The 20,058-nt window shown below is 44.1% G+C and overlaps 1 protein-coding gene across 1 annotated transcript; it reads left to right on the plus strand.

The window, feature by feature from the left end:
• Positions 1 to 413: 413 nt before the first annotated feature.
• Positions 414 to 19,764, plus strand: RGS10 (regulator of G protein signaling 10). The gene is made up of 5 exons (XM_051620141.1): positions 414 to 513; positions 6,252 to 6,370; positions 7,868 to 7,954; positions 13,465 to 13,608; positions 16,496 to 19,764. Exons 1-5 carry the CDS (start codon positions 465 to 467, stop codon positions 16,640 to 16,642), a joined length of 546 nt encoding a protein of 181 aa, XP_051476101.1. The 5' UTR covers positions 414 to 464; the 3' UTR covers positions 16,643 to 19,764.
• Positions 19,765 to 20,058: the final 294 nt, after the last annotated feature.

Consider the following 20,058-nt stretch of genomic DNA (forward strand, 5'->3'; position numbering starts at 1 on the left):
TGGAGCCTGGGAAGAGGCGGGAGAGAGGAGATGGTGGCGGGGAAGGGGGATGAGGTGGAGGAGGCTGGAAGCAGAGCAGCCGGGGCACACAGCCGAGGGCTGCGGCGGGGAAGGGGAAGGCTGCTGTTCCCCGCAGGCACTGGAGGGAGGCTGAAGCCTCACACCGTTGCCACGTTGCAGTGGACGGCTCTGCGCGCCTGACGGTACCGGAGGGAGCGTGGGGGCAGGTTCGGGGCACGGCCAGCAAGGGCCGCTCCTCCGCCGTGCCGGCCTCCCCGGGGGCGGCAGCGGCAGCGGGCGGTGCTGCCGCCCCCTCCGGCCGGCGGGCAGGGCGCGGCCGCGGCCCGTGAGGAGGAGGAGGAGGAAGAGGCGGCTGGGGGGGCCCCGGGGCCGGGGCGGGGGGAGCGGGGCGGCCCCTCCGGAGGGGAGCGCGGGCAGCTGGGGGCCGCGCCGCCGCCCCCGCGATGTTCAACCGCGCCGTCAGCAGGCTCAGCAGGAAGCGCCCGCCGTCAGGTAAGGGGGCTGGGGGCGGCCCCGGCCCCGGTGGCTGCTGCCCCGGCCCCGGCCCCGGCGGCGCGGCGGGCAGGGGAAGGGCCGCGCGGCTTCTCCCGCCGAGGCGGAGCGCGGACCAGCCCCTCCCGGCGGGGAGCGGGGCCCGGCAGCCCGGGCTGTCCGCGGCGCGGGGAGCCGAGCCCGGCAGCGCCTCTTGCCCGGGTCCGGGAACTGGGCCGCGCCGGTTCCCCCGCCCGGTCCCGGCGGGCTGGGGCTGCGCTGTGGGACCTGCCCCTCGGGTGTCCCCTCGTGTCCGAGCTGTGCTCGGGGTGAGGGGCAGAGACCCGACCCGCCGTTCTTCCTGCTCCAGCATCTGCACCGAAGAGGGAGCGGGAAATCTGCTGGGGAATGACGTCTCACGAGCCGCGTTTTTAATTGCGAGCTGCTGCCGGTCGCTGTTCCCGCTAGCGAGACGATAGCGCAGGGCGTCAAAACGTGGTTGTTCAAGCTCTTTAAGTTGCCTTTGAAGAGTTTGGCTTGGGGGGGAGAGCCTAAAACGGGAGTGGAAGGCGCCGAGAAGAGTGCGGCTGGACGGCTCCCCCTCCAGACAGACGGCGCGGGGTGTCCGTGCTGCTGCGGGTGCCCCAGGGCGGGTACCTGTCGGTCTGTCGGCTCCGAGGGGCTTCTCTGCCGCCTTGCTGGAGCCGCGGGGGCCAGCCCGCCACCTCAGGATCCCAGGAAATACTGCTGCGTTTTGGGAGGTGCAGTAAGAAGGCACACCCTGCCTAAGGAGAGCCGAATGTGGTGCTTGTCTAGACTTGGGGTTGGGTTTTTGTTGTTGTTGTGTTTTTTTTAAGGATATGTGTCTGGTGAAGACTTCCAGAGGTGCTACAAAAGCGGAACGTCCCTTGGGTTTCCTTCCTTATAGTTAAAAGTGGAATCCAGTAGCCATCTGTTGTTAGAGGCAGTCAAAAGAGGATGTTGAGGCTCGTGCTTTGAACAGCCCGAGGAGGAGAAGGACAGCCCTTCTGTAGGTGGAAAGGTCTAAAATCCAGCTGCTGCTAGGAATAAAGTTGTTGTGTGAGGATTCATCCAGCGGCGCTTGGATACATGGAAAGTAAGGGGGGTTTTCCCTTTTTTCAGCTGCCTTCTTACGAAGTTTCCCACATAACCTTGGATTTATTCATTCCAGACTGGTGATTGTTGCTGGATGGGCATTCTGGTGACTGTAGGAAGAGAAGGTATTCAGAGTACTCTTAAATTGATAATAAGGGTTCATAGCTTTATGATCCAGGTGAGCAAGAAGGGGAGGAGGCAGGTGGTGTCATCAGAAGTTCTTCAAGAAGAAATCGAGGAGGCTTTTCTCAACGCTGCATGTTCACGTTGAAATACAAAAGAAGGTATTAACATGCTGCTGTTGTCCCATAGACTGTGTGTGTGCTGGTTTGTCTTTTACTGAGGAGTTTCCCAAAGGTGCGTGCGGGGCAGAGGGAGCTAGAATAGGCGTTTAGGAAAGGGATGCATCCAGCAGGGTTCTGTGCAGGCTGTGCTGCTCGGGGTGGTGCCTTGCTGCTGCTGTACCAACAGTTTGGGAAGTACAGCAGCTTGGGAAGCCTCTGCAGCACCGAGCCCGTCTGGAAGACAGACGGATTAGCATGTCTAACTCAATTAGCTGTGCCTTCATCTCTGAACGTTTGGTGGGTTTCCACATATATTTTTTTTTTCCCCTGTGTTTGTTGACAGTAAAAGGCCAAAACTGTAAGTTTTGACCTGCAAAGTTGTATATTTTGATAGTAGTGACACTTTATGTGGTTTCAGTCCAAGTTCCTGGTTGGAGAATGCAAGTATTTGCCAATTTTGATACCGCGCTTCAACTGATAATTACGTTGTTATTAGTGCTGCAGTTACTGTGGCATCTGTTCCTTACAAAGAGCTTTTATCCACAGTGCTGTTGTGTGATAGGGGAAGGCAGCTTCCATGAGATTCTCCTCTTGAAATCGTGCTCCAGCTAATGTAACTGCCTATTTGTGGGCTTCTCTAAAATAATGGCACTGTTAAAATGAGCACTTCATGGTTGTTAGACTCAGTGGAAAGTTTGCTTCAGCAGAAGCTCAGCAGCTGCGTCTGCTTTGTTGGCTTTGCCACTTGGTTTCTAACCCGTCTGAAAGATACCAAGTGCTCTCCTGTGACAGTAAGAAATGCCATTAGCACGTTGATCATCTGTTGTGCATTCTGTGCCTTACTTTTACAGAAACACTGCTGGAAGAGCTGCCCTTTAGTAATGCCTTTTTTGATGCACAAAATTATCTCCCAGTTTTCACCAACAGCAAGTGTCTGCCCTTCCTCATTTAAATCAGCATACTAATGTGTACAGTTTGGTTGTTAAATATTGGCATTGAGCTTGTTATTTCCAAGTGTATAATACATCACTTTGTCACTAGTTTATTTTAACTGGAGAAAGTTACCTTTATAAATAGCAAACAGAGATAAATAGGTTTCAAGGGGGTCATTATTGTAATTACATTTATTGCAGTATTGCCCTCTACAATTCATTGTTTCAGACTTTCACTAAATTCTGCTTCAGTGGAGGGACCCTTTTTAAGGTAATTTAATAACATGTTATGGGGTGTGGATTTGGGGATTACCTTTGTGAGTAATTTGTGGGGAAAACCTCTTTCCTATCTTCCAAGCTCCTAAAAAAGTTCTAGAAATCACACACCACATCTGCTAAATTAAACCAGCGTGTGGAGTGGGAAGTTATGGTCCTAATTGGGGGTGGGGGGGGGGTGTGATTTTCCTATTAGAAAAAATGTTTGCGACGGCGTATTTAATGGGATGTAATCAAAGTACCCAGCAGGTTTAATATCCTCGTAAAATTTCAGGGTGTTTCCTGCTGTCCTGTGTCATGTGCAGCCTATTTACATCTGCGCTGAAGGGGAACATTCCTGTTCTGTGGTGGTTGCAGAGGAACACTGAACGTGGGGATTCATGGTACTCAGCCTGGAGGGAGAGCTTTGTCAGCGCCGTGCCCAGCTCACAGACCTGAGCCCTCTGGAGCTGCTGGCATGTTCCCTGGCACAGCTTTGGCCCTGCCAGCTGTGTTGCCCCTGGCACAGCAGGCAGGGTGGTACCAGCCAAGGGGTGTCCCCAGCAGGCTGTTTGGGTGCAGTTTGGGGGGAATGCTCAGGACAAGGGATGTGCTGCACTGCCTGATGGCAGCACCCGAGAGTGTTCTTTGGCCTTTTGTGTTTATCATGTTTGGGCAGTCTGGAGCGTCTGGCTCCATCGTGACACTGTGGCTGGTGTCCCCTGCCTCTGCAGGAGCTGATGCTGGGAGCTGTAGCCCAGGCTGAGCTGGGGCTGTGGCTGCCAGTGGCACCCGTGCTGGCTGGGCAGAGCTTGCCTGTGCCTGCACCATCCCGTGGCTCTGCTCTGAGGAACTCCCAGCTTTATACGTGAGGCAAGGGGGAATGGAAGGGTTGTATTGTACAAGCAATGGGCAGGCAAGCATCCCTTCAGGGCCACAGTACTTTGGGGGTTGTGTGGGGAAAGAGAGTAACAGAGTCCTGTACTTAGCAGAATGGATATTGGGAAGGAGTTGTGTAGGTTCTCCCTTCAAAACCAACATTTACTCAAAGGAGGAGGAAGAGGTAGAGAGAAGGGGCACTGGGTCACAGAAGAGAGCTGTAGGGTTTGGAGGGTGATGAAGAGCAGCAGGGGAATGTAAAAGGAGGATGGAGTTGCGTTGGGCTAGGTAGGCTGGAAGTGGGAGGAAGCTGAGGAGAATGGAGAGACAAGACACCAGTGAAAGCAGCTGAGGGGAAGCAGATGGATGTATCCTGGGTGCATGGAAGCACTTGTTCTGGCCTTTGTCTGCTCACCTGCGATTTTTTTTAGGTTCTCATGGCACTGAGTCTGCCCTATTTTGCACTGGCTCACTGAAATACATGCTTTTCACAGTAACCATTGAAGTCCACTTATAATTTGGCTGGGAAAGAAACACTAGAACAAAATCTCACTCCCATGTGTTCTGTGCTAAGTCATATATTAAATAAGGGAATGGCCTTATTCTTCAGGCCATTATCTGCCATACACACAGAGCTGCTTTTCTGCTTGCAGGTGAGAGCGGTCATAGCAAGAGATTCAAGCTTCTCAGAAGTAATTGTGTTCTGCTCCAACGTACTTGGCTATTCCCAATGAAATCTCACAGAACTTACTGAGATTAGATGCCCAGATACTTTGAGTCAGGTTCCTAACCTAAATTTTGCAAGCGATAAACAAGAACCACATCCTTTTGCATGAGGGGAGACCGAGGCACAGTTAACTGGTTGCTCTCTAGTGTCATGTGTGAATTCTGCAGTAGGGGTTTGGAGACAGTCCTCAGGTTCTGACCTTGGCCTTTAACTAGCAGACTGTGTGTTTCTTACCCAGAGCTATAGGTACACTTGCTGCTTTGGAGCCCAGGCTGTAACAGTCCTTACCCAAATTGGGTGTAATTTTGGATCCTGAAAGGTTTGGTGCAGACACACAGTCCTCCTGTCAGTGTGTAAGAAATTTCAGGTTGGTGCTGCAGCTGCAGAGGAGAGACAGGATTTACATGTGAAAAACGGATCCTGCAGTGACCATTTGCTCAGTCATTTGAGTTGTGTTCCTTTCTTTTACATCTTTATTTACTTGGGGAATGAGTGTAGATCTCTCAGTATTAGGCAACAGGTGTGGAACCCACAACTCCAGAAAGTTTCCCTCTCTTCCAGCTTTGAAATTTCTTCTGAGTGAAAAAACCCCTCCTGTCAGGAGAGAAAAGAAGATGTTAATTTGTTGAAAGCAGTGGTCCATCACTATTAGAAAAACAAATAGACTCAACAGGTCCCTACCAACCAAAACTCAGTAGGCTTTGCTGTCGTGCCAGTATTTTGTAGGGCTTTAACCTTTGTATTTATCATTCTAGCTACCAGCTGAAAAGGGCATCTGATAGTATAGCTCTGCATAGATGGGGTTTTGAGATACTTGCTGAGGTTTAGTTTCACGTTGGAGGAAGGGGTTTGTTTAACGGAGCTTAAGCAAAAGTTACTAAGATCCATGTAAGTTGGTAAAGGGGTTATAAAAATAAGCAGAAGCTGTATTGATTACAGTTCAGAGTTTTGTGCACCTTTCCAGTGGGTAGTGGTCTGAGGTGGAGGAGCTCTTAGCCTGACTTCTCATGGCCTGTCTTCCCTGGGCATTTTGGGTGTGAGAGCAAAGGAGGCCAAGCGCTTTACGTCTGTTTTAAAGATTTTCAGATCAGCAGTAACATTCCTGGAGCCTTCCCAAGTAAAAGGTTTTCTGATGGGCAGCCAGCCGACAATGTTTTTTGGCATCAACAGCCTTGGGATAGAAACATGTAAAAATGTCTATGTTCCATCTTTCCTATCTGTGAGAAGACTGGCTGGCAGATGTGTCACTGACAGTGCCAGAACAAAAGGCAAACGGTCCTTTTACTACACAGGCTTCGGTCACTGTGTTCCACATGCTTGAACTCCTATAAAACAGTGACAGTGCCCACTTACACGCTCATGAATTATCCAACTGCAAGGCATTTTTGCCTCCTTAAAGGCAAAGCAGAAATAAAATACGTGTGTGTGTTTATTTTCAGTTTTATGGTGTCTCCTTCCAAGAGAGCAGCTGTAATCCAAGGGTGCAGAGGGCAATGGGGAAGAACTTCACATGATGTTCATCACTTCTAATGAAGATGATTTTTTTTTTCCAATCTTTTTTTCCAGAGATAAATGACAGCGAGGGTCACCCAAGCAGCAGCCAGCAAACCTTGAAAGGAACCTCCAAATGGGCTACATCTCTGGAGAACCTCCTCGAAGATCCAGAAGGAGTGAAACGATTTAGGGTTGCCGTATTAACTGTGGATATTTCTATAAACCAAAATTAGGATTTAAACCTGAACGGGTCTCAGCATAACTGGTGCAGCTGTGCCAGTGCTGCAGGCACACAGGCATGCATCCTGCTTGATGCCTGCCCTGAGCAGAGGTGCCAGGGTTGGAGCTGTGGCATTTGCTGAGCTTCTCAGATGGTGCCTTTTGCCTGCTGCCACTGCAGCTTGCTCTCCTAAGCTGCAGAAGACTTTTGGTTGCATGTTTGTAAGAGGATCTATCAGCTGTTGCAAGGATTAACAAATTACTCTTGGATAAACTACAGCCCTTGAGGCACTGATCTCTCTTACCAATCATTAATTATCACTGAGGACTGATCCTGCTCTCTGTGTTCTCATACATTGATATGACATATTTTCCTTCCTTAAGCAATGAGTTACCACTAACAGCTCCTGAGCCTGATAACTCTGTGGGGCTTTTACTCTGTGTTGCAGCAGCTGTTGTGAAAATAATTCCCTTTAAGTTTATGGCAAAGTGGGCTTGTGCAGCTCAGAATACAGGCTTGAGGCTTAATTAGGTGAGGGTGGGGAGTGGATTTTTCAAGGCCTTCTTGCCATTTAGCTACAGGAATAGAAACTAGCTTACTTGAGTGTGGTTTTGCCATACCAAGCACTGGTAAAATGCACTGGGATAGAATTAATTCTTGCCAGTCTGGTTTGAAAGGTGATGCAAACCAGAATTATAAAACACTGATTTAGAAGACTTAAAAAAAACCCCACAACAACAAGTATTTTTTTTTGTGCTATTTAATTCTTGGCATTATGTAATCAGTGTTTTCTAACACTTGAAAGTGAAAACTGATGATCTCAAGAGCTATAAATAATTTATGTAATTATTTTTTCTAAAGAAATCTAATGTGCTTTTTTTTCCCCATTTTAAAACATGCCTCACTTTTGAAGGAATGTGCTTTGTTTAAACACTGTCAAGAGAATGCAAATACATCTTCTGCTTTAGTTTACTTAAGTTAATTTATTGCCACTGGTGTTGTTTAGAAACACTTTTTTTGGTAGAGATTTTGCTCATTAAAAAACCAGAAAGGTAGTGGATGAGTATCTTAAGTAATCTGTGACTGTCATTAAAATAGTTCATTATACTCACCTGCTAATGAATTAATATTTTTTTGGATTTCCCTTTGAGTAATGGCTATGAAATTGCTTGAGTTATTTCAGGGAGACTGAAGAAACTCTCCTTGTTAGTTACTGATACACTCTGAGATTTAATGTAACTCATCCTTCTCCTGGATTCCAAGTGCTGAATATATATATGATTGTTCATTTGTGTCTTGGTAGTGTGCAGGGACCTTCCTGCAGTGGTTCTGTTGCACTGTGTTATGTAAACCCACTCCCTGGTAAAGCCGGTAGGCTTCTAGTTTTAATAACTACAGTTAGGAAGAGGGGAAAAAAAATTGAGGAATTGGATCCTCACAATTGGTTGTTTGTTTTTCTTTTCCCTAGGAGTTTTTAAAGAAAGAATTTAGTGAAGAAAATGTTTTGTTCTGGCTAGCATGTGAAGAATTTAAGAAAACACAGGGAAAAAAACAGGTATGTTTCCTAAATCCATTTTACTTGTCAACAAAGTTTCCCTAGCAGAGGTGGAGCTCGTAAGGTTTCTGTTGCATAACCTGCTGCATGTGAGTGCAAATAAAGGTATTTGAAGGAATTGCACTGAAATCACAGTGGTGGAATTGTTTGGAAACAAAGCCGGTTCTATTTCAAATCAAAACAAAACAAAATGCTGAAATTGTCAAGTTTCCCATGTTTTGAAAACTGTGAACTTTTTTGTTGTTGCTTGGGAATAGCAAAAAGTTGAATTCAGTGATGTTGCATCATCTTGCTTGAAAATATAAAGACGTTTCATTCAGGACTTTTTTGAAAGCATAGCAGCTATTCTATGAAAATATACACCATTATACTATTTTAGTGGAACATAGAAACAACAAACAATGCAATCAAAATGTTTTACAAGACCAAAGTGAAAAGTTTTGTCTCAGCAAATGAAACGTGACAAAACAAAAGATAATTTAGGCTTCTTTGCTTAAATATTTATTCAAATTGATGTATACCTGCAGAGCATTTGCATTTTCATGAATGCTGTCTTTTTCCAGTAGAAAATATTCTATTGGAAATTTTTCAACCAGCCACCTCCAGTGAGGTTTTTTTCCACAGCTTGGGTCTTGGTCTACACTTAGATCCACCAGGAACACAGGATCCACTTTCACATTTAGGCTTCAAAGCCTATAGAGTCAGACCTAAATACACACTGTGGATTTTTTGCCTGTTTCTGAAAAGATTTTGTGATTTATTTTTTTTAATTATTATTTTTTTGGTGAGAAATTCCGAATGGATTTATCTGTGAGATGCAGATTCTATGAGCATGAAATGAAGTAGTTGTAAAACTCCAGCTGAATATCACTGTCCTTGAGACTCAGGCTCCTAAATCCTATAAGCCCTTTTTCTGAAATCCCAGTGTGATGCTTTTGATGTGTGCAGCTCTTGCTGCCAAAGGAATCATTTGTGAAGGCAACGGGTGGAAATGCACAGCCCATTTTGTCCTCTTCTTCCCCAGGTTGATGGAGTGCCATGAGGATGTGAGGCTGGGAAAATCCCAGTTAAACCTCCTTCAGATGGGACTCCTCAGCTGGTTTTGAACTGTGCATGCTAGGAGAGGAAACAGTAAACTGATGTTTAGAGGTAGTAACTTAGGGAATTCTTGAATGAATTGCCAAGTGAATGGACAAAGACCTAACTAGGTTTCACTTAGCTTAATTATGGAGTACCAATCATTACACACTGTGGACAGTCTGGGGGCTAGGACTGCCAAAGCTATTTGAGCCAGCTAGAGTAAATATGCTTTAGAATTACACAGAGTTACAGTAAATTTTTATAGCTACTTCTTATGGATGGCTTTGTTTAGATAATTTACAAAGCTAGAAAAAGCACTAAAAATAGAAATCTTTCCAGTGTTTATGATAGCATGAAGGATGGATTTATCCTCTGAACATGACTCTTGAAATCACTCTATGTCTATCTAACGTGAGTAAAGTATCCTAAAAGCTACTTTTAATTTATTTTATAACCTGCTTCTCATTAAAACTGGTTTACCACAGAAACTAGCTCGCAGACACTTAGACTTTTGGTCAGATGAAGCTGATCTCAATTTAACCCAGATTGAAGGGGATTTTTTTTCCCCTGTTTTTGAAGTATAAGATAAACTTTTCATTACTTGATGTGAGGATGTTAGTGTGGAGTTTTTCTTGGTCAGTTTAAGCTTGCACAAAAGTCACCAGCTGGTCAGTGGATCAAGTGTCCCTTGTGCCTAGTGTTAATGTCATCCCTTCAGTGTCAGCCTGGAACAGGGTCTGGTTTGGTGTAGGCTGGTAGAGCATTGAGGTGGTTGGCTCAGTAAACGTGCTCTCCTTCCTTCATGCCCTTTCTGGTCTCCTCAAGTAGATGCAGGCTCCTCCTGCTCCTGCTTTCTGTTGGATGCAAACTGTCTAGCTGTGTTAATGCCATTCTAAGAAAATATCCTCGGCCTTTCCTCAAAGCTTATTAAATTTGGTTCAGTGGTCACAGTCACGTGGGCTCTGCCAAGAAGCTGGCATATCAAGCCAACACAGGCAGATCTTGCAAGATGCTGTGCTGATAAATCTTGTCTGTCTCCTTCCTCTTTAATGTGAACCTCTGTGCAGCCAGGATTGCTGGATCATGGGAGCAGAGGGAGCACAGGCAAGAAGCAGCCAGGCTCTTGGCTGTTGTGTTGGCTGTAGGCTAGTGCTGGGAGTGCTTGGTCAGAAGTAGAGTTCAGACCAGACTGGTCCAGGAGTTGGTGTTTATTTTCCTGTTTGGGTGAACTATAACAAAATGCATGCAAATTTCAGGGAGTGGGGGAGATTTTCAGCAGAGCTAGGCAGCAAGCAGGCTACATTACTGGTTTAGGCAGGTTTTGGATGGACTAGATTCAACCTGTCTTCTCACAGGATGGAAGCACAAACTCCTCAACTCAAGGCACATCTCTGTAGGTTTTTGTTTTGTTTTTTTTTAATAAGGATATTCTTTCTTTATCATTCCTTTAAAATTGAAATGAAAACAGAAATGTGTTTTTTAGTGAGGATTGAGGAAGGAATTAGGTCAAGTCCACTGTTGCAGTAAGCTCTGCTGCCACCCATATGGTCCTCATCTTAGGACACATTTCATTATTGAAATGGGAGTGGTGGGGATAAGTGAATAAAACTTAACTTTAAATATTTTATTGCAGTTAGTCATATGCTGTTGTGTTTGTGACTGTTAATGAAATAAACAACATGTCCATGGTGCCACTTCCCAAGGTTTAAATGTTTCTTCTCTTGCTGCTGAGCTTTAAAAATAAAATACAGATTGAAATAAATGCTGTAAACACCAGGAATCTTTTCAGCTATCACTAAAATCCACCAAAATACCCGTGTCAAGAAATTTGGGGAGAATAATTTGGGAACAAAGTGTACATATTCAGGAGTTTCTTCTGCCACTTCCCATGAGGAATGTGGCAATGATTAAGCAGGACTGGGTAATGCTGCACAGCTGCTAACTGCTGGAGCCTGTTCTGATGAGCATCTGGGACTTCCATTCCACCTCATTTGGGAACCACACATGCTTGAGAGCTGGGTTTGACCTTAGGAAAGGAAGTGGGAAATAATGTTGTATCCACTTGAAATGGTGTTGGGGATTTCTGTAGACAGAACTTCATATTCCAAATGGGAATTTGGCAGGGATGCTGGGGCGAGCACACAGATGTAAGCGAAAAATGCCAGAAAACCTTTAATAACCACCTGTGAGCAAGATCCCAGTTTAAGTGTTGTTTAAATTCCAGAGTAGAGTCCCCTGTGCGGAGGCATTAGTTCAGGCTGACACAGAACAAAGAATGCCACCCACTCTGCTTGGACGTGGCTCTCCCTGAATATTAACTGGGGGATGTATGAACACACTGGCAGCTTTAACTGGGCTTTTTAAAAAAAATAAATGTATTGTAGTTAAACTGATGCTGTGCTACTGAAGCATGGCAGTTGCTCCATGTGCAGCAGAACCTGTAACATCTAGCTGTGCATTCCATATTTCCTCATTACTGTAAAGTCAGATCCCCTGTGTCTCTCCAGCGACCCCCTCTCCCTGCCACGGCGCTTTCACTTCCTTCCTTTGTCATTCTTTCCCAAAAAATTCAGAGATCCTTCCCATTTCACCGACCTCCCACACAATCCTCTTGTTCCCCACGTGTTCTTTAAACTTCCTCACAGTACTTCTAGTTTCATGTTTCCCCTCAGGCTTTGCTCTGTTCTTTCTCTGCAGTGTCCAGCTTGCTCCTGTGTTCCTTGAGCAAGCAGCACCTTATGTTGTGGCTGATAGGAGCTCTGTGTGCATGGATTAGGCAGCAGCTAAGCACATGCTGGCAGTTCAATAGAGTAGATAACTTTTGAATGTACACTGTGGCTTTTCCCTTGGTGCATGTGCTGCTTTTTCTCTCCCTTTCCTTTCTCTCACCACTCTTTTTGCATTGAATCAGTAGGAGGGTAATTGTATCTCAGTCTTTTGCCCCTCTTTTAAATATGGTTGAAGTTAGACAGCAGGTTCAAAAGTTATCCAGGTAGAATTGACAGTACAATCACTTGTGCTTGCTCATGCCATAACAGCTGAAGGTACCTGTACTGTATCTGCATTAGGGTATTAACTTTACCAATTAAAGCAGTCACATCTCTGATTGATTGGATTAATTGCTCATTGCTGACCAAGTCCCCCCTGATGTGTGAAACTGAAAAGATCACAATTTGTTCTAAAACACTTCATTATGACCTAGTGCACCTGACACATGATGAATACTCTGTATTAAAAAGGAATACTTCTGGAAAATGGGTGCTCCCATCAGCAGTGAGAGAGTTAACTCCTTAGGCCTTGTGAGTTGTCAAACACATGTAGCTTTTCATCTAATTATCCCCAAATGTTGATCCTCAGCTGTAAAACATGAAAGGAAATCTGTGACTCCTTCATGGGCAAGAGTTTAAACGCTTCCTTCTTCAAGCCCACTTCCCGTTAAAGATGCAGCCCTTTAGTTGGGGTCTGGAGATGTGGTTGCTCGTTAGGTGTTCCATGGGGAACATGGACAAATATCCTTGGCTCAGGACTGTGCAGAGCCTGCTGCTGCACAGGGCTTGTTTTCAGTGGGCAGAATTCAGATTGCAGCAGGGCAGCTTGCCTCCTGCCTGGCTTGGCTCTCCTCTCCCCCACTGGCTTCCTCTTATCCAACCTTCTGGTCAAAGGGGAGCTTGTATTGTCTTTCAGAAGGTTGTGGCCACTTGTTTAGTGCTTTGAAGCCTGAAGATACTGGGTAGGGTCAAAATGTTATCGCTGTTACTGGTTTATCAAGAGAAGACCACTGAAAAAGGATTGCTGAAATCGGGGCAAACACTCACAAAAACCTGCTTTATGCAAGTCAAACCTACCCTTATTTATCAGCTTTCAGAGATCCTTGAGAGTCTTTGCCATTGGCCAAAAAGATACTTGCTGGGTTTTCTTAATCATGTAGCCAGTGTTGCACATGAGATGCTCTCAGCTAGCATGGATTATGCACTAACTTTGCTTAGCAAAGCCTGGCAGTAAGAGTAAATTCTCCCAGTGCTTTCTCCCCTCTGAGTTCCTTGTGCATGCTGGTTATCTGTTAGTAAAAACAGTCTTCTGAGGAGAGAGGACAAGGCCCAGATAATGTTGAGCAATTTTACATGGATTCTCAGATTCAGATGTCATAACCTCCTGTTTAACCTAGAGTGCCAAATACTGGTACCTTCCACTCATGTCAGTGCAGGAGTTGGCCTGCAGAGATGTTTTTCCTCCAGTACAAATGAATATGCACAAATAAGATATTCTATGCACATTTGTTTTGTTGCTTGTTTTCTTTTTTAAATTCAGACTATGTTTTGGTTTTAAGATGTAGAACCTCAAGAATTAGGTGACCCAGAGAAGTCTCCAATGTAATGTTAACAAATACTCCCCCAGCAAGCAGTTCCTTAAATAAATCTGTTCTTTTGCAGATGCAAGAAAAAGCTAAAGAAATTTACATGACTTTCCTGTCCAGTAAAGCTTCCTCCCAAGTGAATGTTGAAGGCCAGTCCCGTTTGAATGAGACCATTTTGGAGACACCTCACCCTCTCATGTTTCAGAAGCTCCAGGACCAGGTGAAGTTATTTTCTTCAAGAACAGGGTTTCTTTAGTTTTTGTCTGCTTTTAGTGGACTCTGTTTTCTAAGCAAAGGCTTAGAAAAAATGTAGGAAAGTTGGGAATTTGCCTACTGCTGCCTGTGGTGTGAATTTAATAGGTAGGCACAGACCTGGGTTCCTTCCATATTGGGGTCATCAGTGCAGCTGCCCTGAAGCTGGATGTACAGTACCCCAGGTTACTGGCCCTGTCTAAATAGGACCATTTAGTTAAAATACTCAGCACAACTGTGCTGATTCCAGGGATTAGTAATACTTGGATTGGAAACATGCTAGAGCAGTGGTGGAGGAATCCCATTAGTATGGGAAGAAAGTCTGTGCACTTCTAGAACCAAATGCAGAAGGGGTTATTGCAGGTGTCTGTGGAGTTAAACTTCTGTTTATTGCTGTTAGGTAACAGTTCTGATCTTTTCTAGTTTTCAACCCTTATAAAGTTATGAAGAGTGGTATAATTTATTCTTTAAAGAACAGTGTTAACTACTTCTGGCACTGTGTGTCTGAGGTACAAAAAGGCAGAGCTTGAAAGCCACAGGCTGGTCCACAATGTTACTGGTACTGCACTTCTGTTCCCTGGGGACCTCCTGATTGAAATGGGGCTGGTTGTGAGGTCTGGTGCTGTGCTCCTGGGATGGCCTTGAACAAATAGCTTGGAGGCACTTGTTCATGGGGGATGAGGTGGTGTTAGAGTGCTTCATAGAAAGGTGTAGATTTCAAAATACTTACAGGGTAAATGTTCCTGCTTCATGGATGCAAGGAGAGGAGGAGAGAATAAAATTCTGCCTTTGCATGCTGTTACAAAATCTGTCACTTCTGTGCATTTGGCTGGCCAGCCTCCAGCAGATTTTTTTATCTTGCTCTTTCTCTCTGGGAGATGCTTTAAATGATACCAGGAACAAGAGGTGTCCAAGTTCTTAATGCTGACTTAGGACATTTTTTCAGGCAATGTCTTCCTTACAATTTCTTTTTCCCTTAAATGTAGTTAGGTTGTAGTTGGCAATGCCAGGAGGTGTAGATTGACTGTGCTTAACTGCATTGATTTGGGTTTACATTGAGAGGGTGTCCAGAGATTTTTAGTCTTTCCACTATGTAGCGTATAAAGCAAGATTTCCACTGTTTTAAATGTGAATTTGAATATGTAAAGAAACAGTGGTTAGTAAAATGCATTGTGTAATTTATTTGCAAGGGGGATATTTCAGCAAATACAGACAAGAGCAGTCAAGTTTTCCCTGTTTGTGTTTGCCCAGGTTCCTTGAGGATGTGAAGTGAAAAAGCAGCTTGAGATTATTATTAATTTTTTTTTCCTCCTTACAAACTGTTGTATCACCTATTTGTACTATCAGTTAAAAATGAGGCCAATAAAGGTAAAGTTCCAGTTACCCACACATGGATTATCCACACATGAAGGTCAGAGACCAGAAATTCCTCTTGGGATTTCAGTTCCTCTGAGTCCCATAAAATGTAATCACTCATGAAACCTGACTCAGAGAGGCTCCACCAGTGAAATAGTAGGAAGAGGGTGATGTAGGCTTTGGTTTAGCCTCAGCTACAGTTTTGAGGTTTACATTTTTCCTTCCCCTCTGCTCCAAGACCAAGCAAAATATAGTCCTGACCTTGATACCTGAAGATATTCCAGGCTCTTCTCCTAAGCCCTTTTGTTTTCAGAAAACACCAAATGGGTTCCAGCTTTTTTTTCATCCGAAGTGGGTATAAATAGAAGAGCAGTTGTGTTGAGGGACAAGCCAGAACTCAGCCCTGGGAGAGGAGAGCTGTGCTCAGTGCTGACTTTGTGCTTCCCCACTGGCTGTGGGAATATGGGCTGGTTCTGGGCTAGTGCAAAGCCTGATGGCACAAGATTTAGCCCATCACCAATTTAAAATCACACTTTAACTGGCAAGTTACACCTGTACCAGATCAGCTTTTTGTGGCAGGTACCTGCAACATTTCTGATCTAGCCTGAGACCAGTCTTGTTAATTGGCTGTGTGGTAATGTAAAAATCACCAAAGGCTTGGCCTAAGTTTAAGAAACCTTGGTTAAACCAGTTGTTTCAGTCTTGGTTCAGTTTGCTGTTTCAGTATCTGTGTAAATGATTTAGAGGCTTTTCTTGATGATCCAGTGCTCTGTGTGTAGAAGGAGCTATTCTGTAATGTTCAAGAGTAACTGCAGTCAGGGAGTTACCTAAAGGGACCACTGAAGGAGCAGCCAAACATTGGAAGAGGCTGCCCAGGGAGGTGGTGGAGTCACCATCCCTGGAAGCTTTCAAGCAACGTGTAGACGTGGCACTTCAGAACGTGGTTCAGTTGGCATAGTGCTGCTGGCTTTACAGGTGGACTTGATGATCTTAGATGTCTTTTCCAACCTTAATGATTCTGTGATTCTATGAAAGGTACCTCTTTTTCTTCAGCTCTGCATTATCCCTCTGAATATCTTCCAGCTACCCTGCCAGAGGACACCCTCACTAGGTGTCACTCCTGGTGCCTCTGCAGAGCTATGGCTGCTGTGGGAGGGGACCAGGGAATCTCCTGGTTTGTCCACATGTGCAGTTACCTGATTGTCAGCCATAAAATACCACCTAGTGACCATGGCATGTGACCTCCCCACCTTCAGTATGAGGTTTCCAAAGTTGGTTATTGTGAAAACCATAATCTGATTCTTAAACTGTGGAGCCTACAATAATGTTTGCTACATGCAGCCCCTGTTGAGAGTTTGAAATGTATTTTAATGTCATGCTTTTGAGTAATGCTTTAGTACCTCCAGAACAAAAATACTTTAGAATTCATATACTGTCCTTCTCATGTAAAATCTGGTTTTACTCAGGTCATTGTTTTTGTGTTCCCCCCCGCTTGCCAGATCTTCAATCTCATGAAATACGACAGCTACAGCCGCTTCCTGAAGTCAGACATATTCCTAAACCATAAGAAATCCGAGGAGCAAGAGGAGAATTCATCAGAGGCTCAGACTGCAGCTAAAAGAGCATCGAGAATTTACAACACATGATACAATGAATCTCTTCAGGAGAGGCAGTACAATTACTGAATTACACTCAGGAACAGTTAAGGTTTATAGCAGTTGCATTTAGGGCTTGAAAAGCTCAAAACCTTTTTAGGAGATACTTACTTTCTTAATTGCTTGAACAACTAATTGTTTTTTGCATGATAGCTAATAACCAAGCACCCAGGGAAAGACTGTTTCCTAGTTAAAAGGCTGAAGTAATCTTCCATAGCATGAATTGCATTTCATATTTCACAAGTTAAAGTGCTTTCAATTTTTGTATTTTCTTGTGTGAGGCATCATGATGATGAGAAATGGGAGACAGGATGGTTGTTTTTTTTACTTTTGCCTTGTAATTTTTATTTGTGACCAGCTTTTACGTTCTGGATTGCTGGGAGAAGCCATTACTTTGTGGATGAGTAACTCATAGCAAACTTAGTCATGAGGGGATAGAATCTTTCAGGGTTAGCCTCAGTAGAATCCAACCCCTTCCTGTGTAACATTGTTCGTTCCCGGTGATGTCTGTTTTGCTTTGTCTTTATTGTTGAATCAAAACACTTCTGTAGTCATGACTTTCATTTCTGTATTTCTTAAATTTCCCCTGTGTTTTTGCAGTAGACAATCATGTTCTTCAGAAGATGGAATGACTTGCATTCCCTTGGGAACAAAAGCTCTAAGATAGACAGAATCTCTGAAGAACTTCTAAGAGCCATTAGGAAATATCCCACTCAGGGCACACAACTTTCAGCAAAGCTTGACCTGGGCATGTCCTGCATGTCAGCAAAATATCAGCATCAGGTGCTGGCACTGGGAGGCATCTGATTTCCCTAGGTCTCCTGGGCAATCCTGCCCTGTGGGGCAAGAACACTTTGGCAAAGGACCAACCAACAAAGTCTGGCTTTGTTTTACTAAAATCTTTCTACTAAAATCATCCTGCCTAATGTTGTTTGCCCAGAGAAGTATCTCAGGGTTTCTTAATCCTAACTTTTGATAGCTGCAATGGAACAGGTGGTTGATGTGATTTAGCCATTCTCACATCAAGCTTGAGAGGAAGGGGAATTTATTTCTGCCCAGAGCAATCAGATGTCAGGGAGGTCAAGGAAGACGCTCCCAATGAGCTTTCCATATCATCCTGGGACTGTGTCAGAGCTGCAAAGCACATTTTGGTGTACAATTTTTCCTGTGTTCATATAGTTTTGAATTAATTCACTGCTGTCTTACTAAATTGCAGTTGAAGATGGGAAAGCATATTGGCTCCATGGTCTATTTCCAAGCTTTGCAGTGTGTAGTCTGGCTGTTTCACATGCTCTCATTATTTACTCTTTCATTTTGTGCACTGCTTTTCTTGAACATCTGTTTATGTGCTGTCTAATCTAAATGCACAGTTAGCTTTTGATCATTTTATAGTTCTTTTTTTGTCAGAAAGGCCAGATGTGTTTCATGCATTACTGTCACTATCAACATTTTTAAAACAAAGTCTAGACTGTAATTTTTGAGGATGCAGACTCACTTGGTAGACTTGATTAGTTCTTTTAACTCTGAGCCACTCTTGCAGATAATGTGTAAAGGATATGGTTTCCATGGGCTCCTCCCTAATTAGATGGAAGTGTAGGAAGAGGAGTTCTGATTCTTCCCCCTGAATGGCCTGTTAATTTATGGAAAATCAAAGAAGAGGTCAGTGCCTCCATGTGCACGTTTTAAGGTCTAATTCTTATGCACTGCGTTCATTTTCCTTTTATGCTCTCAAAAGATTTAATGGTGAAGTCATAATCTTGCTCCAGGCACTTTCAGTGCTATTTGACCTCATGCTTGAGTTGCATTTAAATGTTTTGCTGAAAAGGATGAAGTAAGCACGTGCATGAATCCTTCTGTTGTGCTGGGAAATAGGACCATCCAGGTCTGGACTTGCCAACTCTTTGTAATCTCAGGATTGCCTCATTTGAAAATTCACTCTAATAATGAACTCTTAATGTCTGCCACAGCAGAGGATGGAACTTCTGATACCACTGAGGTCCTTGGGAGCGGGCTACTTAAACACATTGAAGAGGTGGGATTTCTTTCCAGTTAATGCAGCAGAAGTCTTAGTGATACAGGAAAAATGCAGGATGGGGACCTTCATGGGAGAAATGCAGAATGAGCTCTTACCACATTCATCACATGGATGCACAGTAGGTTCATTTTGAATCATATTGATTTTAAAAATGCATCATTAAGGGAAAAGGGTCTTTGACTATTGTGTTTTAAAATGATAATAACAAAAAATTAAACCAGAAGCTCTATGGGTAAGGGTAGGGCATTAAAGAGAGAAGATACTCATTTGTAGCTGCTTATAAACAAAGTTTTCTTTGGCAATATGCTCCCTGCCAGGTACTGTATCATTTGCTTCTTAAGAGATGTGCCATAGGAGTAGACAAAAGGTGCTTTACACTTCTGCCACCCAAAAGTTTATCAAATGGAAATGCATTTTTAGCAGCATCTCAGTGCCTATGATGTTTGTTTCAATCCCTGTGATGTTTCTAAGGTTATCTGCCTAAATGCAAAAAATTCTTAATCTTTGAATAGCTCTTTTGCCTCAGCAGGAAAATTTTCATTGCTCCTTTGTCTGTTTTGTTTGTAGCATCTGGTTTTGGTTTGTTTTTAGAAGAAAATCAACAACTGGCAAGGTACAGAAATCAAAGGTGTTTTCCCCCCCATCCATTAGATTATTTCTATTTTCCAGTAAAAGAGCAATCAAACCATGTAAGCAGATGTCATTGCAGCATGTTTGTAAGTGGAGAAGGTTGTTTTGCTTCTGTTGATCTTGTCACTGATCAAACTTACTTTGTGAAGGATGTGACATTTTCTCTATGTGGCATAGAACAAATCGCACAGAGTAAGAACTGAGTCTCCCTCTAAGTAAATCCTGCATTCCAGGAACAGCTGTAAACGTTGCATTGAACCTCGGGCTGTAAGTGGATACTTAGAGTTGCTTTAGTTAGAGATTAAAGATAGGATCTACTCCTTTTCATAGAACTTACACTGAAGATAGGAGCACAAAAAGCAAAACAAGTTTCATGCCTGATTGCATGCCTTAAGCTCTACCCTAGTGTGTGTTTCTGAGCTAAAAATTAAAATATTCTACAAATACACCAAGTCCATGTGCTGTTTTATGTTCTGAACACAGTTTGGGCCAAGATCACTTTGTATTCCTTAGTTATCCCATTTTCTGCTTTCAGTCCCTGTTAATCCAGCTGCTTACATTCTGTCACAGTATGTTTTTCTCTGCTAAGAGAGGAAGATGGAATGACACAGTGGGTTTCACTTCTGAGTGAGCTGTTGTCTGAACTGCTGGAAGTCACTTCAGCAGCAGAAGATGCTGCTTGTGCCTTCTTCATCTCCTCCCATGTCTTGGTTCCCATTGCATTTCTTCCACTGCCCTTGCT

Source organism: Apus apus, chromosome 4 (assembly GCF_020740795.1).
Source record: "Apus apus isolate bApuApu2 chromosome 4, bApuApu2.pri.cur, whole genome shotgun sequence".
Classification (NCBI taxonomy): Eukaryota; Metazoa; Chordata; class Aves; order Apodiformes; family Apodidae; genus Apus; species Apus apus.

Coding starts and splice junctions, on each gene's coding strand:
- RGS10 (XM_051620141.1), top strand. CDS start 465: ATGTTCAACCGCGCCGTCAGCAGGCTCAGCAGGAAGCGCCCGCCGTCA. Junction 514..6,251: donor CAGGAAGCGCCCGCCGTCAG/GTAAGGGGGCTG, acceptor CTTTTTTTCCAG/AGATAAATGACAGCGAGGGT. Junction 13,609..16,495: donor TTCAGAAGCTCCAGGACCAG/GTGAAGTTATTT, acceptor CCCGCTTGCCAG/ATCTTCAATCTCATGAAATA.